Here is a 21,740-nt window from a genome sequence, read left to right on the forward strand (position 1 = left end):
CTATATTGCTTTCTCTATCCTGAGTAGCCGTGGGTTCGGCAGCGAGGAGTCGAGTTGAGAGGCCCTGTGTGTGTGTGTGTGTCCGTGTGCGCACAATGACACCCTTTCACATGAGCTCTGTTTGAATGTGATTGTTGTGTATTAAAAGCTGGTCGGCCGAGGGTGTGGTGGGATTTTTTTCTTTTCCATTTTCATTTTCTCCCCCTACAATGGGTCCATTATCCACGTGGACGCGTCTGCACCACAGCATGCGGCCGCACGGCTTAACAATCCAGGTTCCTTCAGCACAGTCGGGGTTACTCGGGAGGCATCGGACGCCGCAAAAAGGGAGCGCGATGGAGGGGAGGGAGTTGGCACCGTGACAGGAGCTGACTCCTGAGCTCTGCTCCGTGCAAAGCTGATCGAGATAGAGAGAGAGAGAGAGGGAATTACGCACAGCCGGGGCAACAACCAGTCGTTCTGCTCATTTGGACGGGTCACCTCTTCCGTTGCAACCGTGCAGCTCAGGGTGGAGGAGCTCCGTGCAGCTCAGGGTGGAGGAGCTCCATGCGGCTGAAGGTCAGCAGGATCCAGCGGCAGCGCGTCCCGTCTGGATCCGTCCGGAGACCCGCTCGGGCCTTCGTTTCCCTGCTTTGCAGCTGCCTGATGTCCCCGCGGGCATAGGGAGCCCCGAGGAGGGATGTGAGTCGGCGTCACCTCTTCCAGCCTGATCCCGTGATCGGAGGAAGAAGGGGAATGGGCCCGGCCTCGCTGCAGGAGGAGGGGGAGCCCGAGGAAGAGTCCAAGGGGGCGATGGAGGGCTACCGCTGCCTCCTGCAGGCGGGCTCCCAGCTGGAGAGCACCCTGCAGCGTGAGTACACACCATGCCGGCTGGCCTAGTTCACGACATAATCCTGCATTTGCTCTGAAACCTGTTTTTTTGGTTTCCCTGAATGTGGCATCGCTGTTTGTTAGTGCGGTTCTACAGAATGACGTCCATTGGGTTTGATTTACGGTGTTCACTTGTAACTCCTGAGTTCCATTGCGCTAAGTGGAGCGCTGCACTCTGTGTCTTAGTTTATGAGGTCGTATTGATTGCTCCTGTAGCTTTACTCAAACAACCCAATGTGTCAGCTATTTTAAGCCCAAATGCACTGCTATTTATTTACAGTGATGATTTGTGGCCTGACTATTGATAGAATGTGGGTTGGAGGAGACACATGCTGACAAATCGGACGTTAAGTGCATAATTCAGCTTTTTCATACCAATGGTATGTTGTGGTGTCGTCTATTGAGTTACAAGGCCACTGTTTATCTTAAAGCAGTAACATTTAATACATGAAACCAAAAAGTTTATGGGGCTGTTGGTTTAACAATGTATTCAACTTCAAAACATTTCTACCCAAAAGACTATTTTCAAAAACATCCCAAACAACAGGACCCTCCCTCCGTTTTGTAAACTGCAGACATAAAATCGGAGAATGATGATGACAGAAATAGCACCTGACGTGATTGACAGCTCAGCGGAGCAGCTTCCTTCCACCGAGCTAATGGGATTACTTTTGGATCGTAGCCGCCATGAGTAATTGTTTAATTGATGGGCCTTTACTTATTTTATGGCTCCGGTTCTGTGGCCTGTAGGTAACCGAGACCTGCCTACAGGGAGTTTCTATTTATACCACGCAACGTTTTCCCATGAAATTTGACCTCTGTCCGAGTGTACCTCCTAATAGGCTTACCCGGTGATGAGCATGAGGAGCACACTGCTGTATTTCACAATAACCATCCATTACTTTCAATATATCTCGCCATACACAATACTCATGACACTCAGCCTTACACACACACACACACACACACAAAAGTATTCTTTCTTCCACTGACAATTCAACTCCTTGAACTTACTCACATACCCGATCTAAAACTCCAGCCTTCACAGAGCACAAACTTCTACTTTAACTGAAGTGTGTTGCTCACTTCTCAAATAACACTTGTGTGGTCTTTTTTGTGTACTCTTCAACTGACGGTTTCACTGCTTTCAGTGCATTAGCTAGTGTTTCAGGTTCCTTTCATCTCATACTTTAGCTTCAACAGTTTGACTGCTTTTCACCTTTAATTCAGTGGCCTACGGGGCTTTAATGAAACAGAGACTTCAAATGCTTCCATAAAAATGTCAGGGGAACTCGTTTTAGTGCATGAACGTCAACTGACAACTAAAGTTTAAAGAAGTATTACCGTTTTACACTGAGCAAAAATGTAACATGAGTAATATTTGTTTTTTTCATCAGTATGATGAACACCAGGCATGCAACAATATATGACAGCATACGCTACATGGATCAGGATAAAGAACAAAATACTACAAAGATCTGCAGCCCGCATTGGAAAAGCTAAAATAACACTCACACCTGAATATTTTGATATATTTGTGTCAAATCAATGCAAAAAAAAACACCACAACTCCTCCAACCTCATACAAACATTCCCTTCGTAAGGGCTGCCTGGGTCAAAGACGCGATGAGAGGGGTCTCTACCTGAGCCTCTTCGGCCTTGAACCAATTTAGTTTTTGTGTTCCCAGCGAGGAATACACAACTTTCTTCGACCCTTTTCCATCCGAATGAAGCCGCCCACCACTCTAATCCCTTTCAGCATCGAGAGCTTTGTTTAGCCAAACATCCCGTGACCTAAAAGCAGCACGAGGCTCGGCCTCTGTATACTGTGAACGTGTCTGTATGTGCAAGAGGGGATTTCTTTCTCAGCAAGGGATTACGTGTTCTGCTTTTCCGGGTCTCTATATAATCAGACGTCCACGCCGTGCGTGTGTCCTCTTGAATACGGCTTCTTCCTGCTGTATGAGTCCCTAACATTTACTGTCGTATGTAATGTGTCCGTGACAAATCTGCACAGAACCCTGACGTGGATTTCCCCAGCTGTTAATTGTCAAATAGAATTCCCTTTGTTCCAATGTTGTAAAAGAATACAACCTAAAAAGAAGGTGGGTGAGCTGATTGCTGTGTAATAAAATCAGTGGAGGCAGTAATCATTTTGTGGACTGTAAAGGTGAGCTTTGCATGCAGCCTGAAGGCTTTGATCCGTCTAATCTCTGTTTCCGTCCACACTGGCAGACGTTCCTCTTTCTCTTTGTGTGCGCCGAGGAGCAAACAGAGGCCTATTTGACTTTAGCCCGTGCAAACCCTCCTGCGTGCACACCTGGACGGGGAATGAACGCCAGCTCAAAGAGAAGCGCCACGTTTTCCCACTTTCCAAAGCCTTTGTCTGTTTGAAATGTGCGCTTTGAAAAGGGAACGTATCGGTGCTTAAACTTCCTTCTCATTGCTTTGTTTAGATTGACAGACTTCGAACCATTTCATGTGGCAGTGGCCTCAGAATGACTCTGTGGGGAGAAGGGAGAGCACAATACCACAAGACCACACGTTTCACCTCACAGCATTGCAGTTTGCAGCTCTTCCTGTGAGGCCAACACAGCAGAGGTCCTCAGTGTGTGTGTGTGTGTGTGTGTGAGTGTGTGTTTATGGTAACAGCGCTCATAACGTGCATATCAAAATTCCTCCTGGTCTCAAACATTGTTTTATATGTACACGATCCACAGCATAAAATACCAGTTTATTACAGTTAGATGACATAATATTTGTCTCCCCTTCCCGAGGGTCACAGGCAGTAGACGCTGGTGTAACGTGGCGGTAACTGTACCCTGCGTCCGTGAGCGTTGTGTCCGGCTCCTCTCGGTTACAGACGCACATCAAATATTCAGCGCTGCCAGTGGAGCTCATTGCTGTCACTGACACGCAGTCCAACGCACGGAAAAGAACACCTCCCCTCGCTCTCCTTTTCCCTCTGTCCTCTTTTTACGAGTCTGTTTTTCTATTTGTCTTCCCCCAGGTTCATTTGTGATGTCTCTATTAATTATGGCTGATGAAACGACTGACTGGGAACACATTGATTGATGTGTTGCATTGCCTGAATGGATTGAGGGAACGTCAGCGACTCAATGCTGTTGAATTTCTGTTGATGATGATTTTTGATGAGAGAAAGCCGGAAAGCCATGTTGACGTACTCGGGATGAGATAATCCACCACAGGCGTGCACGTATAAGTATTTATCTGACGGCTTCGGTGGATTTAATCTACTATAAATGAGACCATGTGTTGATAGTCGCGACATGTCGTTGAGTCCGTCCTCCTCACCTCTGGCAGAGTGATTCCTGGCTGCACCAAAGAGCAGATGAAAGCCGACAGCTTTATAAGAGACAGTATTCGTTTATTGGCCGCTCAGAACTCTAATGGCACCGAACATGAGACGCCGTGCTGCACCAACACCCCTCCAGATGCTTTACAGTAAATGAGCTAATGCATTTTAATGAGGTCATTGTCTAATTTAAACTCCGATGCAGGATCTACATGCAGCATAGCCGAGTAATGCCATCGCATGTTAGTTATCAATGAAGATCTCCATTGTCATGTGATTCTGTCTTTAAATGGGAGCACTGTGGTGTTAAGGCTTCAGACTTTAGTGTGAACTTCTCTGTTAAAAAGCCTATGAAGTGTCTCACAGACCTATGAAGATGCCCAGTATTCCTTTATTTTCCTTGGACAGGACTGATTCCTTGATTAAAGAATAGGACCGGTTTGTAGAATCTCAGTTTTCAGTATACATCCCTCAAGCCTTAACCTGTGTTTATCTTCTTCCAGAGGTGACCGTCCCTGTAAGCTTGAAGGAGGTAGGGGGCTACATAGAGAAACAGGTGGCGTACCTGTCCGGTGAGGCCTCCTTTTGGTCACGTATTCATCAGTGTGTCCCGCCTGTATTTTCCCGCCTCAAAATCAGATGATATTTTCTTTCTCAGGGGGCCGCGGGGAAGACTCCAGTGTCATCATCACCCTGCCGGAGTGCTCTGCCTTCAGTGACATACCAGAGGAAGCTTTAGCCAAAGTCTTTACATACCTCACTCTCATCCCTCGGTACGTGCTTCTTCTTCTTCATCTTCATCTATTCCTGTCTGATTCTCTCCCTCTCTTCTTCTGCAGTGCACCAAAAGCACAGTGCTTGTATTCTTAGCACAGCTGGGGTCGCACGTCATACTGAGATTAGTAGAGTTTACATTGAATGGTTGCAGTGAATGTTGAACGATATTAAACTAATGCAGGTTTCATATAAAGCACCAATAGATTACATTATTTCACTAATCCACTTGGTCCCGACTGGTTATCTTTTCTCGTTTTCCTTTCTGATGGCTTTAAAATAAGCAAATCATCAAGGATAGAGTGACCATACAGCCATGTACGATTTCCTCTTTTTTACTTGCAGCACAAGGCAACCCGGGGTAAAGTTTATCGTCATTTTAGACCGAAGATTGGACACCTGGGCCTCAATCAAAACTGCACTTGCCAGGATAGCAGTGAGTTTCATTGTTTTTTCTCCATTTCATTTAATAATCAAGGATGTTTATAACTATAATATAAGGTGAATCATTGCATGGGAGCTGCAATATAACAGTGTGCATGGGCTGCTGTTTTATTAATGAGTCTCTGTCCATGGTGCTACAATACCTGGACACCACCCATCAGAAACAATTTTTTTTTTGCACACACACATGTTTATACTTCTGCGCGGTTTGAAGGGGAAGCGTGAACAATCTGTACTCTCTAGTGTTCACTGCTGCAAATGAATGAGTAAGCAAAAACTGTGAGATGACGCGGGCTGCTGAGGGGAGCAGAGGATAAGAAGGGAGGCGGGACGGGGAGGGCAAACACTGCAGTCAGCTACCGGCTACCCTCCGCCTGAGAGGAGGCAGCAGCAGCAGCAGCAGCAGCAGCAGCAGCAGCGGCGGCGGCGGCGGCCGAGGCGCCGCGGGGGCTCTGGGGTCCCACGGGAGCTTACATCCAGCCCCGAGATGGCTTCTGACACCATGACTGATTGCTTTCACCGGCGGGGGATGAAGGCGAAGATGCGCCGGAGCCCGGTAATGAGCTGCTCGTTAGGTCGCAGTCGCAGCGTGAAGGAGTCTGGGTCGGAATGCGGCAGCCTGCGCCCCGCTGTGCGCACTGCGGGGGGGGGGAGCTTCGCACCTCTGCTTAGTCATGCTACTGGCGGAGTGGGTGTGTGTGTGTGTGTGTGTCTGCGGAACCTAAGCTGACAGACGTGCGGCTTTGTGGTGGGTGCGGAGGATGCTGGTTTGAGCGGTGGACCCTTCTTGGTCCCGTTGGGACAAATGAATGTCAGGGGTTGTGTCACCTTCGAATGCATGCACCGCTGATACATTAATAAGAGAAAAAACTAAAGGGCCATGTTGCAAATGAATCCTGCTGCAGGGAATGCTTTTGGTCCCAGTTTTTTTTTAACCTTGGATAAAATATGAAATTTTAATGTGTTATGCTTTGCTTTGTTTTTACTATGAGTCATGCCGGTAGTTACAGTCTTTATAAAGTCGTTGCAGATGCATGCAAAGGAAACGACCTCAAACGACCTGAAGATGAGTTGCAGCATATGACATGTGTGTAAATGGCGGAGTGACTAAACCTGAAGTTTCTCCTGTCAGACGTGGCGAAGGAGAGCTTGCGTTGCTTCTCATAATAATAATAACATTACAAGTTTTACACCAAATCCTCATCATGAACATGACAGCTAACCTCTTATCCGTCCTCAAGGCATCTTTTCCCGGGAACCTCCACCTGGTCTTGGTGCTCCGACCCACCAGCTTCTTCCACCGCACTGTTACTGACATTGGCTTTCGCTTCAGCCAAGAGGACTTCATGCTCAAGATGCCAGTAAGGCAGCTCCTCCTCAGTTACCAAACATGTCCCACATCACAACCAGGTACACCTCGTTCTTGATCCAACCCTGATCTCCATGAATCAAAAATGTTCTGTGGTGGAAACGACCAAGAACACGTGTTGATTTCAGTTCTAGAACAACAAAAATGAAGCCAGTTATGTTCGGAGGATTCTAATGGTTACAGTAACCTACCTTAATTTAGTGAAATATCAGTGGTAACGATATCTGGTGTTTGTCATGCCATTAGACTGTGGCTGATGAGGACAGCCTTGGGGTTTAGTGACTCTTTATGTGACCAATCACACCTCCCTCTGAATGCCCCAACTACCTTTTCTATTAAAGGGAAATCTGTCTTTTCCAAAACACTAAAGATATACATAAGCTCAACTTTCAGAACGTCTCTTGGTGTACAAAGTGTTCCTTGGGAAGTCTCAGATTTGGTCTGCACCTTTAGGTGGTGATGCTGAGCTCTGTCACCGACCTGCTGCGCTACATTGATGAAAACCAGCTTACTTCAGAGTTTGGAGGAACTTTGGACTATTGTCATAGCGACTGGATTGTTTTACGAACAGTAAGATACAAACACACCAGGATTAAACAATAGATTGTGTATTTCTTTATCATCTTGTTGTTTTATTTCATTTGTATCATTACACATACAATATATTGTATGTGTTTGATTAAGCCGCTGCATATATAACCATGAAATACAAAATGCCCTTATCGCTTCCTCCTCCATATGTCTGAGGACACTGACCGAAATCCACCAATGGTTCTCTTTCTTCTGTCTGTGAGGACTTGGGAGCCAACGCTAGTTCCCACTTCACTGCCCTGTGTGTTTTTAGCGTGCGTTCTGCTTCCCCTGCAGGCCATTGAGAGTTTTGCCGTGACAGTCAAAGACATTGCACAGATGTTACAGGGGTTTGGCACTGAGCTGGCAGAGACAGAGCTTTGTGATGAGGGGAAAACCATCGAGTTTCTCCTTGAGTCCCACACTGACAAGTACAGGAAACTCAAGGCAAGGTTGCACCTACATTTATAATCACATATATAAAAAAATAAATGTATTATATATATATAAACACACACACACACACACACACACATATATATATATATATATATATATATATATATATATATATATATATATATATATGTATTTTTAAGTACTATTTTGAATGCTGTTTATTTATGATGTTATTTTTGACAGGATGCAATTCGGTCGGTGTCAAAGGAAGGTCGCCATCTTCTGGCGAGCTTGGAGACCTCCGGAAAGGAGGATGACTCCCAGTGGGATGTGAGGCTGGACTGGGAGACAGTGCAGAGGTGAAAAAGACAAAATGTATAGTTTAATACTTTACTCAGTGCTTTGAAGGTTTGTTCAAAGCCCCCCCCACCCTGTTTTTTTAGGCTGCTTGCTCAGCTCAGAGACATGGAGTCAGCGTTCGATGGTTTCTTCGAGAAGCATCACCTGAAACTCCATCAGTACCTGCAGCTGCTTAGATACGAACAAAGCTTCCACGAGGTGCGGCTCTAATATGTTTTTCACGTTTGTGTGCTTGCATTTCCATTCGAGATATTGTCTCGTGCTCAAGTTTTCCTGTCAGCTGGCTCTAGGGCCGCCGTTTGTTTCACGTGTGCCCGATTTATAGATGGAGCTGTGTCTGGAGCACCTGGCGGGTCAGGAGAGGGAGCTCTCCACATCCGTTGACACCCTGGCTCAAACCGAACAGGCTCTCAAAAGGTTGGACAGCCTGGAATCAAGTGCACAGGTCGATGTAACCAACACCTGCAAATATCACTAACGGCGCTCACGAAGCACTTAACCTTAAGGACACGAGAGCCTCGGTGGCCGCAGTGTGTCCAGATGAATGGACCCCTCTTTTTTGTGTGTGTGTGTGTGTGTGTGTGTGTCTCTGCTGGCCGTATCAGGAGGTGACGTCTCGAGCTCAGATCATCGTCCTTCACGGACACCAGCTTTCGGCGGGTCACCACTACGCCGTGGCTCTCATAATGCAGCGCTGCAACGAGCTTCGCCACCACTGTGACACGCTCAATGCTGCTCTCAAGACCAAGCACACGGTTCTTCTGCTCACACACCAGCTGCTGCTTTGTGTTGGACAGGTATTAAGACATCTACACACATCTACACACACATCAGAACACACCGATTTCTTTACTGTCATACCACCTTCAGGCCCAGAGTTGGTGTGACGATGGAGCGTATCTGCTGGCCAATCAGCTGTTAGAGAAGTACCAGTCCAAGGAGGGGGCCCAGGCGGCTTTGAGGGACATTGACAGGTTCCTGGAGTTGGCGCCGTCTTTGTTGAGCTCCGGACCGGACGTCCTGGCCATCGAGTACGAAGCTGTCATCACACCTCAGCTGCAGGTCAGTGAGGGAGGCGCCGTGTTTGCAGTCTTGACTCAAGGATGAATTGTCGAAGCTGAGGTTGTAACTCAGCATTGACCTCCTGCTGTCATATGGACCTGTTCGTAACCAGAATTATACAAATCACAAATCATCACAAATGCATTCATCCTAGCTTTGTGTCCCTTAGGCCCAGATTGGGAAAACGTTTGAGAAGCACGCAGCGGTGCAGCAGATGATCCAGAGCCGACAGGCTTGTCTAAGGAAGCTGGCCGATAAACACGTGCGACCCATCCAACTGGTGGCCCCCAGGGCGGAGAACCCACCCCGCACCTCCAAGTCCCCGCTCTTCTCCCCCAAACATGGTCAGCTCATTTGTTCACAGTCAAATAAACAGCCTTTTATCTTCAGTGAGCTGCACCGCCCCTCCCCCCCATGTGAAATGAACACATCACAAGGTCCCTGAGAGTAATCCTAAGATGCTTCAGGGTGAGTGGGCCACCTTTACAAACAAGCTCGAATGGGGCCAGAGGTTATAATCAGTCTGCTGGGAAATACCCGACTGCTCTATTAGGCAGGAAGGCTGATATGAAGCCATATGTGGTTCACATGTATTAAAGAACCTTCCATCTCCCTTTGTGTCTCGAGGGACGTAGCATAAAGCTAACAGTATACATACAGTGTTGCCCAATTAATTTAGTGTGTGTTTTTCTTGTCTGTTGTATCCAGCGAAAGCGCCTCTATCCCATAAAGTTTTTTTTAAATGTCCATTCACGTCGTTAATGCTCTGTTATCCGTGATATGAAGCAACACGAAAGAGAATACGAACTGATCATGAACCCTCTTTGATACAAGAGACAGCAGCCGTGTAAGGGAGGAAATGAACAGGACTGTATTCATCACATGCACACAGGTACTCGCACGTATGCGCATGCTCGCACACTGATTAATGCGACGTGCCGCAGTGCTCAGATGAGCTTGGATGACCATGTAAGGATTCAGCTGCAGGGCTCGAAAGGTGCATCTCCAGAGAAGGAAACCTATTAGCATCGATTTCCGGAGATGTTTTGTGTGTTTTTGGTTACTGAGAAATAGAAAAAAAGGTGGAATCATTAGATCACGTGATTGCAGCGGCTCAGTGCAGTGAGTTGCTGCTGACGATGTGACTTTTGCAGGTGATGGGTTGAAATTCACGTTCGACCTCTCTCTGCCCGGGAAGAGAACGTCCCGAAAGAGCCCCAACTCCAGAAAAGTGAGCAAATACCAGAGGCTTTTACTTCTTTGTCTTAGTTTGTTTTAAGACCAAAATGATTTTTCTTTTCTGTAGATATCTCCTTTTTTTTAATGAATACCTTTTTCCACAATAAACGTGTCGTGTGACGTCATGACAGCCCTAATTTCCTTCCACTATCGCAGCTTTGTTGAACCCCAAAATGTTTATTTTCTCATTCTTTTTCTCATCTCCAGTCCAATCATTTGTTCAGTTGATTACATTTTCTTCGAATCTGAACGGAGGTGTCAGCGTTGTCCGTCTGTGTTGCGTTCAGATTGAGGTGATACACGACTACCAGGAGAGCCGGAGCTGCGTGTCCTACGGTCTGGATGGAGAGGACAGCTCCGACATCTTGAAGCGGTGAGAAGACGGCGTCTTGCTGCCCTTGATGTTGTTTGGTTTGTGATTCTCTTTGTTCTCCGCTAATAACGGCCCCGGGGCGTGTGTGTGTGTGTGTGTGTTTGTGTGTTGCATCCCAGTCATGTGATGAGGGAACTAATAGAGACGGAGAGAATCTATGTGGAGGAGCTGCTGTCAGTTCTGCTGGTGAGAAAACACACATTCCCCTTTCTTTAAAAACGGCATAATAATAGAAAAGACCTTATGGTTTGTACTGGATGCCTGTTGTTGACTACATGTCTCCTGCATAAACCACATACTTCCTTGATTATATTGCTGCGATTTAATGCTGCAGGGGTACAGGGCTGAGATGGATAGTCCCTCTCTGTCAGGGCTCCTGCCTGCGATCCTGCGCAGCAAGAGGAACATCCTCTTTGGAAACACGCCTGAGATCTATAACTTTCACAGCAGGTAAGTTATCAAAGACAAATGTGGTTCCAATATATACTGAAGATTAGCAATATATTGATTTAGTGGATCCTTGGAGTGCAGCTTAACATCATTTCAGAGTATTTTTAACTTTTACTTTGAAGTGTTTTGCTTTGAGGGACGTCTTAATGTTCTGCTATTTAATCCTTGACCTTTGACTCCGTTTTCCTTTTTTTTCTTTTCTTTTTTTGCAAATGCAGGGTTTTCCTTCAGGACCTGGAGGGATGCCTGGAGGCTCCTGAGAGGGTGGGAGCCTGTTTCCTGAAACGGGTGAGATGACACATGTTATGTCGTGTGGCTGCTTTGCAGTTGACTCATTCTTGCATTGCTTCTTACCAAATGTGTCAAACAGATTTGTCTTTCCTGTCTCCCTAGAAAGACAGTTTCCAAATGTATGAATGCTACTGCCAGAATAAGCCACGCTCCGATGCGCTGTGGAAACAGTTCTCAGACTGCAGCTTCTTTCAGGTCAGTTTTACCACAATTTCATTTAAAAAAAATGTTTCCTGCCACAAGTACTGTACATTTTTGTGTTCTAGACCATAGCCTAGTTTTACAGTAACAACTAAAAAGCTGTGGACCAACATTGCATTTGTCGATCTTTGTATTCGTCTTCCTGGTGAAGGAGTGTCAGAAGAAGCTGGAGCACAAACTGGGCCTGGACTCCTACCTCCTGAAGCCAGTGCAGCGCCTCACCAAGTACCAGCTGCTGCTTAAGGTCAGTCGTGTGGCCTTTCACAAACATGCACACACCTGCATCATGTATGTGAAGCAGCTTTCTTTTTCATAAAATGTGACGTTAAATTTGAAAAAACACTCCATCCCGGGAGCAGGAAAATGCCTTTATGTCTTTGATAGTTATGCATAATGAAGCCAATAGATTTGATTGACACTTTACTGTTGTTATCACTAGAGTGCACTGTTCAGCACTGTGTTTGTCTGTTCTTTCTGTGTATTCGTGTGCATTCTTCTACCCGTGTGTTCTTTTGATTGTGTGCTCAGGAACTTCTCAAATACAGTGCAGATTGCGAGGGCTCTTCGGAGCTGCAGGAGGCCCTGACGGCGATGCTGGACCTGCTCAAATCAGTCAATGACTCCATGCATCAGATAGCCATCACAGGATATGAGGTGACACCGCGCGGACATCTTCCCACAGGGGGGGGAATGAACTCGCAGCAGAGGCTTCCCGCTGACGTCCTCTCTGTCCTCGCGTTGCAGGGGGACATTTGCGAGCTGGGCCGCGTGCTGATGCAGGGTTCTTTCAGCGTGTGGATCGGCCACAAGAAAGGTCCCACGCGCATGAAGGAGCTGGCTCGGTTCAAGCCGATGCAGAGACACCTCTTCCTGTACGAGAGAGCTCTGCTCTTCTGCAAGCGGAGGGAGGAGCACGGAGGAGGAGGAGGAGACAAGACCCCGCCGTACAGCTTCAAGCACTGTCTGAAGGTCGGTCTCTGTCTCCGTCCCGGGGGGGGGGGGGGGGGTGTACCGTGAATGTTTTTATTTGATACCCCTCTAAACAATAATCTCTTAACGCTCTAAATGTGTGAGCCCATAGCACACAGCGGAATAAATGGAATAAATGTTGTGCACTGCACTGACTCAGATGGGTGTAAACATATTTTTTCTAACCTGAAATATGTGACGATGATAATTGAATCATCCTGAAACACTATTAACTGCTTACTATAGATTATACAATTGGATAACATGTCTTGTGTGTAGTTTTAAAAAGGCTTTAGATACATTCTGAATCTGTTTTTCTTTTAAAAGTTACATTAAGGCGAGGAAAGGCCCATTTTGTACAGCTTATTTCCACTACGAGGCAATACGAAAAGGCTTAATATAAAACTATTTAAACATCAGGCAAAATAATTCAAACAAAACAATGAAGTAACAATACATTATTTTGAACAATAAACCAGATTAAAAGCTGCAGTGGACTTATGAACTAAACGAATCCACTTCATCATTGAATCTGAAAACCCCAGCCACACTAATCCTTTAGTAAAACATTATATTACCTCTGTTAAATGCAACCACTCGTGTTATTATCACTCACTTGACCTCAAATTAAGTTTTAGCGCTAAGTAATGAAGTGAATTATCTTCCGGAGACACCGGGAGTGTGAAGTCGTCCAGCTGCCCACTGAACCCCGTGGATTCCTGTGAGACGTCTTTTGTTGTGCGGGTGGACGTGTGTCACACCAGCAGCTGCCGCTCCTGCTCTTGATTTATTATTGAGGGTGTGGGGAGGAAGCAGTCGCACAGCGGAGGTGTGTGTCTGTGTGTGTGTGACAGGACAGATGTGTTACATGATGTAAGTCTGATGCACGACGCTCATCTTAGTGCCGTGTGTGTGTGTGTGTGTGTGTGGAGGTGTAAACAGTGTATGTCTCTTGGCAGATGTCTGCTGTGGGGATCACGGAGAACGTCAAGGGAGATGTGAAGAAGTTTGAGATCTGGTACAGTGGCAGGGAGGAAGTGTACGTGGTGCAGGTAACGTTGAATCTACAGCAGTTTAAATACACTACAACTGAAATCGTGATGCACATTTCATATTGCAACATTCTACATAAATGCTAGTAAAATGAGCTTGTTACCTAACTGAAATCCACATTGATAGATTGCACACTGCGCCTGGTAAATAAAGCCCGTTATGTTGTCTCTCAGGCTCCTACACTGCAGGTGAAGACCGTCTGGCTCAATGAGCTCCGCAGGATCCTGACCAACCAGCAGAAGCTATTGAGAGGTCTGTGTAAAACTGGTGTTAATGTGGGTCAAGGGATCTAAGGCCTAATCCCAATCCCAATCCCAATCCCAATCTCCACACTCACAGACCCGCAGGCGCTAATACGCATTCCTACAAAGTGCCTCTGTTTGAGGCTCTCTCACAGTCTTATTCTGCCTTTTTATGAACACTTCAATTCATTATGACGTTAAAAAGGATGAAATGAATGACGCATGTTTTGACGTTGGATTCAGGGTTCAAGGACTTTGGGAACATTGGGATTTGGCCAATGTGCAAACATCATGTGTTCATACATTGAAAAAAACATCTTGTCTTTAGATTTAAATACAATGCTTCCTTTTTCTCTCTCTTCATAGACGAAGCAAATCAACACGGCCAAACGGTTGGACACATGCAGCTTCCTCCACCACGGTCTGAGAGGTCAGTGTCTGACTGTTTTTTTTATGTTTTATCGCAGCTTGAGTGAATGTGATGGTATCATCTCTGCGTTGCCCCCCTCCCCCACCCCTCCAGTAGCAGCTTTTTGTGTTTATTGGTGTTTTGGGAAAGTGGGGCGGGCCCCTTTTCGTCCGCTGCTGTCCACTTGCCCACCTCGACTCCTCCTCCCCCCCCCACCTGCAGGGGCATGCGGCCGTCAGGAGGGGCCCCCAGGGGCTGTCTGCCGGGGCTGGACTCCGTCTCGCTGTCGGCCGACGCGTTTCTGTGCCTTCGTTCCCGGAGCCCCCGTCCCCGGAGCCCCCGGCAACGGCCCCAGCAGCGCCCTCGCCAACTCCCCCAGAGACACTGACCCGCCCAAATGCCCTGTGGTAAACGCAGCCGGGCTCGCTTCGCCCCGGCATGAACTGCCCGCCCCCCCCCCACCCCAGGGCCGCTGTGTTTGCACACATCACCGGCACGCTCTCGCTGTAACCTCCATTCTGGTTCATAACTGACCCCTTCACTTCCTCCCCCGCGTTGAAAGGCTTGTGTCTTAGCTGCCCCCCCCCCCCCCCCCCCCCACGGCGCCGTGAACATGCTCTCCATGAACACTCACTGCTGAACGGTTGCAATGTCGCATGTAAAAGAATTGGGGTTATCATTGCATACATTTTACAGCTTTCTGTGATGAATCTTGACCAGATGCGAAGGTCCAACTCCACACTTTCACAGATGTGCTTTGCACGAGGCTACTCTGGGCTGCTGTGTGTGGGGGCTGCCCGAGAGGACAGAGACAACAGGATGGATTTGTCCCTTTGACACTAATCTGGGGCCAGCTATAAAGCCAGAGGGGAGACCAGAGCGGACCCTGGATGGTGTGGCTGAGGACAACGTCCATCGTGACTGTATGAAGCGTTTGACGTGGCCTGTTTTTTGTTGTGTTGTTCCCCCAGCAAACAGCAGAGGGCGTCAGTGAGCTCGGAGGAAACTGAGTCAGGGAGGAGCAGTCCGGACCCCCAGACTCGCTCCTCTAAACACCTGCACAACCGCAAGAGTGAGGGGGATTGTATTGTATTTTGTGTTACACAATCAAGTTGATACTTTAATTTAGTAATAGTTTACTAAATACGTGCTTTAGAAACTGTTGAATAAATGTATTCATCAGTACCCGTACCAGCCCTAAGTGTAAATGTGTGTGTTCCTCAGGTTGGCCCGGAGCTCATGGTTCTGTCGACATGTGCGAGGGTCTGGAGGAGTGGTCTGGAGGTCGGGTTGCCTTCCACCGGTCTGACGTGCAGGGGGAGACGTTGGTGCACCTGGTGAGGACCACAGTGAAGACAGAGAACTCGTTGTTGACAAAAGAACAACTTTCATACTACGTTTATGACATTCTACACTTTTTTATATTCTATACTATACGTTTTTTATCACGTTTTGAACCTACTTCTTTTTCGTGACATATTTCGACATCATTATTTTAATTCCTTCCATACTATGACCCGGCTCTTTAAGCGGTTAGGAAACCACTTCACTTATTATACTTTTATTTTAATCATTTTAAATAATACAAATACTCTCTTAATGAATAATTCCTTTAAATTGTCATTTAAACTATATAGATACATCTCTAGTTGCTTTGCTCATGAACATGGTATTTTTGGGGTTAGTGCCCAGGTACATACAGGGCTTTGGCTGACTGCCTTCAAAATGGACCGGACAGCATCGCCATCAAATGTGGAGACGTTATCCAACTGCAGTTTGAAGACAACAAGGGACGCTGGTGAGTTTCCAGAACACACGTAACGTGGCGTGAAAATGGCCCCTTGGGAAAATACAGCTTTTGGCCAAAGTAGGTAGCAATGTGTTTTTTTTTTATTTTTATTTTTTATTTCTTACCACCATTTCCCGGTTCTCTTCATCCTGCAGGCTGGTAAAGAATGTGAGCGGGCAGCAGGAGGGCTTCATAGCGGTTTCCAGCCTGCAGCTGGTTCTAGTGGACAGCAGTCAGGGAAACACCAGACTAAGGGGTGAAGAAAAGACCACAATATAAAGCCGAGCCAACCCTTTTTTCTTTTCTGTAACAGTCTGTGATATTTTCTTTTAAACCCAGTAAACCCGAAGGCGAGGAAGCTCAGCTCCCCGTAGAGGAGAAAGCACGGGATGTGAATCTGTCGGACCGTAGGTGTCTCGTCACCGATCCTCCCTCCCCGGCAACGTCTGCTTCCTCCAGCACAGAGCAACGGTCCAAGAGAAGAACGCGGGGGGCCCACGCAGCTTTTTGTCTTCCAGCTTGCGACGGAGCACCTCCGAGGGCCGCCGTCTTTTCGATGGCGGAGGTGTGATGTGGCACCGGTGCAAAGGCTCAGGGACTGTTTGGCCCCATCAGCCTGTTTTCAAAAGCTGAATCTTGGATCCTGATTGGTCTTCCTTCTTTCTGATTGGTGAGGAGAATCCAACCTGTATCTCAAACAGAGTCGGGATGTGAGGTCGAGGCACAATCAGCGGAGTCTTCCTCGTTCCAAGTAGTGGTTTGTGTTGTGGAAGCACCCCGGGATTTGCTTGAAACGTTTCTTAAAGCAGAGACTTTTGTACATAAACCTACTTTTTAACATTTGTTTTACCTTACCGTTTCCTCTTTGTGTAGCTACTTGATATTTGTCCATTGAATGACTTCATTGTATTAAATTCCTCCTCAAGGCACCGCTCTTCTGCACAGCCTCGGAGTCAGAATGCCAAAATGTGCCATGCCATAATGCCTTTTTTATTCTTGCTCTTACTTACTTGTACGCACTGTTTGCAAAATGAAACACTCTGTTATTGCTTTGACCTGACCTCACAAATATCCAAAAGGCACTTTAAAACGGTGGATGCACAGGAGAGACAAAACGAAAGAATCCACCTACTGTCTCCAGAATGTGTTTTCTTCTCTGCTTGGCCCCCGTTATTGTGTATTTTCTTCACAGCACCATTACAGCTGGGTTCATCTGGCGTTCCCTTTAAAAAGGGATCATACCACCAGCACGAAATGCACCCTCTGTGTTGAACGCTTAATTGAATATGGATTGCAGACTTCAAATGGAGACCCTGGCAGAGGGCTGCCTTTAAATTCACTCTGTTTGACATGTGAATAAGTACAGAAAGCAGCACATTTCCCATGTGGTTATTTATTTTACTGTCATCTTGTTCCTTCATATTGTGAGGTAACTATGCAGCTCTGAATGTAAATACGATTCCATTTTTTTAAAGGGAGCAAAAACCCATTTATTTATTCGTATCTTATTTAACACAATCAGATGGTTTCTTTGAAACTTTAATCCAAAATGCTGCAGACTTTGCACAGATTTTCCACTTGGAAAAACAAAAAAACTGGTTGAAATATTAACCTGAAGAGCCAATTACCCTCAGCGGGTTGGTGAATGTTTCTTTTAGAGGTAAAATGCATGGCAACTAAACACTGAGCAGCTGTTCTGAACTGGCTCGCTTTTGTATGGCTTCAGTTTCGGTAAAGAACTAAATCTTTTATTTCAATAATTGGTAGTAATGCGATACTGTTTGATAACTAAGACTGTGGTTTCTTTTTTCATGCACGCTTATTTCTGTATTTTTGTTTCAATGGGAGCTAACTTCTATAATAAAATCATGCAGCTTTTCACTGTTACTCTGTTACTGAGCACCACTACTTGCACAACATGTATGTAACATGTACCATGTATGTAACATACGATGGCAGCGCTGTGTTTTTCTATTTCACTTGACACAATCGGGTTTGATACATTTATTTGATACATAGACATATGTACATTGATTGTCTTAAACACACCTACATATGTGTACAAGTGCATTTTTTATAATGCAGACTTCTCCTGTAGATGATATACGTCTTTAGTTGTATGTACCTAATGAATATTCTGTGAAGCATTTTCTGAGCGTTCTATTCTTAAAATGTATAACATTTAAAAATCGAGGTCGGGGTCTTCAAGGTCAAATGGCACCCTTTGTTTAGTAGGTCTCATCACGTGGTTGATCCAGCGATAGTAAAGGGAAACCCGGGTGTACACGCCGTATTTGCCCCGCTTTGCACACTGCTCGCCCCAGCTCACGATGCCCGTGAGAAACCACGTGTCGTGAACGCTGTTGGCGTGAGGGCCACCGCTGTCGCCCTGGCAGGCGTCCTTGGCCTCGTCGTGGTACCCGGCGCAGAACATGCCCTGCGTGATCCTGGCCGCGCTGCTGCGCTTGCACTGGATCCGGTCGGCGAAGGGCACCTCGACCTTCTGCAGGGCGGCGGCCGTGAGCCCGAGGAAGCGCGTTCGGCCCCAGCCGCTGACCGTGGCCGGGGAGGACTCCTTCACCAGCGCCTCGCCGAAGGCCCCGGGCCCCAAGCAGATGGGCCGCACTGTCGCGGAGAACGCGATGGGGCTCCGGAGGCGGAGCAAGGCGACGTCGTGGTTGTACAGGCTGGCGCTGGCGTTGTAGCGAGGGTAAATGTGCCGCTCCGACACTTCGTGGTCCTGCTCCGTGCCCTCGTCCGTGTGGATGTTGTGCTCCCCTGCGCCGGTGGAGACATTGGAACTAAATCTTTAATCGATTTAACTTTGAATGTATAAAAGCAGATGGCAAAATAATTTTCCTTGTGCGACTGTACATCTGCAGATTCTTCTGTTTGTCTGTACACTGCTAAAAAAAACAAAATAAAAGATGGTTGTCCAAAACCTAGATCTTCATTTTTGTCTATCGAACAACCTGCGAATCCTCTGACTCAGCTAGAAGGCCAGAACCAGGTTTTGTCCTGTCTAGTTGACTCAATTGTAAAAATGGATGAGACATCAATGAAGCGACCTGCTCAACTTTGAGCTCCATCTGACCTTCGCCGGGATGAAACTCCAGCAGAGTCAGTCGTTGTTTGCAGCGAGTCTTACCCACTCTGACGAAGAAGGAGCCGGCCTCCCCCCCCAGGCAATGAGCAGCGGTGATGACCCACCACATGCTGAGAACGGAGCCCCCGCAAAACAACTCGCCGCTGGGCCGCCCTATCAAGGCCACCTGGGTAAACAAAAACAAGCGCGGGGGGAAAAGCTGTGGATGGATGCAGGAACACGCTGCAGTTGCATCATAACAAAGCCTCGCGTGCATACTCGTACCTGCCACGGGATCTCTCCCGGGATCACGGCCTCGCCGCCGACAATGCGCTTAAAAGGCCGCGGCTCCTCCTCGGTCTGGACGTCATCGTCGTCACCGTGAACCCACCGGGGCAATTTCTTTCGAGATTGGTTTTCCGCAGACTGATTCGCAGCGACGGGGGGCGTCGAGGGAGCCGAGGGAGGGGACGTCGTGGCGTGTGTGGTGTTCTGCAGGCTTTCATTGCCCCGGCCCAAAAGAGTCCTCCTGATTGGTGCGCTGGCCTTCGTGAGGGCAGTTCTGCCGCAGGGGAAATCGTCTGGCGACGCGAGAGAAAGGGAGGCGTCGTCGTGGTAAACAGGAGACTAAATTGAGGCCGAACGTACGTTGGTACCTTCTGGGTCACAGTTGAGCCCGTCCTGCAGAAGCTTGTATCCGCTCGCACAGGAGCATTTTGCTCCAAAGGTCCCCGTTGACTCGCAGAAGTGCATGCAGTCGCCATTGTCCACGTCACAGCGCTTTGCCAGACCTGGGGAGAGAAAAACACATATTTTTTCAGATTTAGTCTCAAAATGATGTCATTCATTGGATTAGAAATCCTTGAAAAGGATCTTCTGATGGCCAGCATGGACTAGAGGAATTATTACATGCACAATTTGTGCCTGTGAGTATAAAACTATTGTTTTATGACTTTGAACTGTGGATCCATCCCTTCAGGGCACTTATCACCTGTGGGTGCAGTCACTACTCACAGAGAGGGCACTTTGATGGCCATTTTCAGAATATCCCACAAGAAGAAAACAATCTAATTTTGGGAACTAAAACCAGACAGACGCTGCAAGTCATTGATTTAATTTACAAACAGAAGAAGGGTAAAAAATAGTTTCTGTCTGTTTTCCTTTGAGACTCAGATCTGAGCTCATATTCTTAGAAACACGGAATCATGTAACATAAAAATCTAATTTCTTTTGATGAAAGTTCTAAATCGAGCCACCTAACTTTCACTTACTGATCTCACAGGTCTGGCCGGTGAAGCCAGAGAGACATGCGCAGGTGAAGTAGCCGATGTGGTCTTTGCAGGACCCTTTGTTCAGACACGGGCTGGATTCACATTGATCGCCATCTGAAGGAATACACACACACACACACACACACACACACACACACACACACACACACACCTCAGGAGATGGTCACCACTCTTGACATTTAGAATTTCCGGGAGAATATTGTTAATAAAAAAGTTCTTACCTCTATATGTCGCCCAGAAGGCCCTCTGAGAACACAGAGTAATGTCTCTGTGAGGACAGCCAGTAGAAAACAAGAAGATGTACAAAATGAACAGATAAATACCCACCGTCTGTTCATCGTCCTCGAAGATCTCCCTGGCCTCTTCCCGGTCACATGCTTCCTCCATACACTCTCTCTCCAAGTTGCCTTTCAGCAGCTCCTCAAACAATCCCGTGTTGTAGCGCCTGTGTCTCCTCAGGACGGAGTCGGCTGTCCGGCCGGACAGGAACACCGGGCCGGAGGCTGGAGCTGGAGGGGGCGACACCAACAGAGGTACAGTGTCTTAGCAACGCTCTTCATCGTTGAAGACCAACTACGTGCAGTGTGGAGATGCTCTCTTCGGTGTACATTGAACGAAAGAAAACCCCAAATACCTCCATAGAGTGGCTGGAAGTCCAAAAGCAGCAGAGTCAAGTAAGATAAATAAACCGGTGCCATTCCCACAGCTCTGGTTTCCTGACACTGACACACAGTGGACCATTGCTCCAAAGTACAGAGCTCTGTTTGCACATCCTGTCTGATGCACCAGTGGGTCAACATGCACATGCACAGATTCCCGTGGGGGAAAACCACAACGGACCAATAACAGGTCAACCACACCTGTCTCCCATTAGGTTCCCAGCAAGCACTGGTCAGGTGCACAGCGCGTCTGTTACCATGACAACTTCTGTGCCGAAGTCCACCTCCGGAAATTACCATTTAACATCCTCTGAAAAGACCACAAAGGGAGTTGTGATAGTTTAGTTATTTACATAATGAACTTATAGTGCAATGTGACTTAGAACAAAACGAAAATGTTTCATTTTACAACATTTAAAGGAAAAAAAGTCCACGCACTGAGAAAACGAGAGAAAACGAGGTGAAATTCGTCTTTCCAAACCCTTTCCTGTGCCCACATAGTATGCGCATTAGACCTTTGGCCA

General features: G+C 47.1%; 2 protein-coding genes across 5 annotated transcripts; one reads left to right on the forward strand and one right to left on the reverse strand.

The window, feature by feature from the left end:
- The first annotated feature begins 330 nt into the window (after positions 1-330).
- Positions 331-18,061, forward strand: mcf2a (MCF.2 cell line derived transforming sequence a). Of its 4 annotated transcripts, XM_037460871.2 has the most exons (30): positions 335-850; positions 4,690-4,758; positions 4,845-4,959; positions 5,306-5,396; positions 6,646-6,765; positions 7,227-7,343; positions 7,641-7,790; positions 7,986-8,101; positions 8,186-8,300; positions 8,428-8,547; positions 8,708-8,899; positions 8,973-9,164; positions 9,334-9,508; positions 10,319-10,395; positions 10,691-10,776; positions 10,896-10,962; positions 11,111-11,226; positions 11,445-11,514; positions 11,620-11,712; positions 11,870-11,962; positions 12,247-12,372; positions 12,463-12,687; positions 13,647-13,739; positions 13,914-13,992; positions 14,349-14,412; positions 15,363-15,463; positions 15,616-15,728; positions 16,077-16,189; positions 16,336-16,436; positions 16,520-18,061. In XM_037460871.2, the coding sequence occupies exons 1-30, from the start codon at positions 736-738 to the stop codon at positions 16,552-16,554; spliced, it is 3,339 nt and encodes a 1,112-aa protein (XP_037316768.2). In that variant the 5' UTR covers positions 335-735; the 3' UTR covers positions 16,555-18,061. The 4 variants fall into 4 exon arrangements, 3 of the variants coding, with proteins under 3 accessions (XP_037316768.2, XP_037316769.2, XP_037316770.2); XR_005119673.2 differs by lacking the exons at positions 16,077-16,189; positions 16,336-16,436; positions 16,520-18,061 and adding an exon at positions 14,614-14,798 and having other exon boundaries at positions 331-850; positions 15,616-15,637; XM_037460872.2 differs by lacking the exons at positions 335-850; positions 4,690-4,758; positions 4,845-4,959; positions 5,306-5,396 and adding an exon at positions 5,434-5,960.
- A 108-nt stretch (positions 18,062-18,169) lies between these two features.
- f9a (coagulation factor IXa) lies at positions 18,170-21,336 on the reverse strand. The gene is made up of 8 exons (XM_037460874.2): positions 21,192-21,336; positions 20,885-21,066; positions 20,779-20,803; positions 20,537-20,650; positions 19,922-20,056; positions 19,551-19,846; positions 19,329-19,452; positions 18,170-18,958 (listed from the first exon to the last, which is right to left on the reverse strand). The coding sequence occupies exons 1-8, from the start codon at positions 21,253-21,255 to the stop codon at positions 18,363-18,365; spliced, it is 1,536 nt and encodes a 511-aa protein (XP_037316771.2). The 5' UTR covers positions 21,256-21,336; the 3' UTR covers positions 18,170-18,362.
- Between the last annotated feature and the right edge of the window lie 404 nt (positions 21,337-21,740).

Source organism: Pungitius pungitius, chromosome 2 (genome assembly GCF_949316345.1).
Source record: "Pungitius pungitius chromosome 2, fPunPun2.1, whole genome shotgun sequence".
NCBI lineage: Eukaryota > Metazoa > Chordata > Actinopteri > Perciformes > Gasterosteidae > Pungitius > Pungitius pungitius.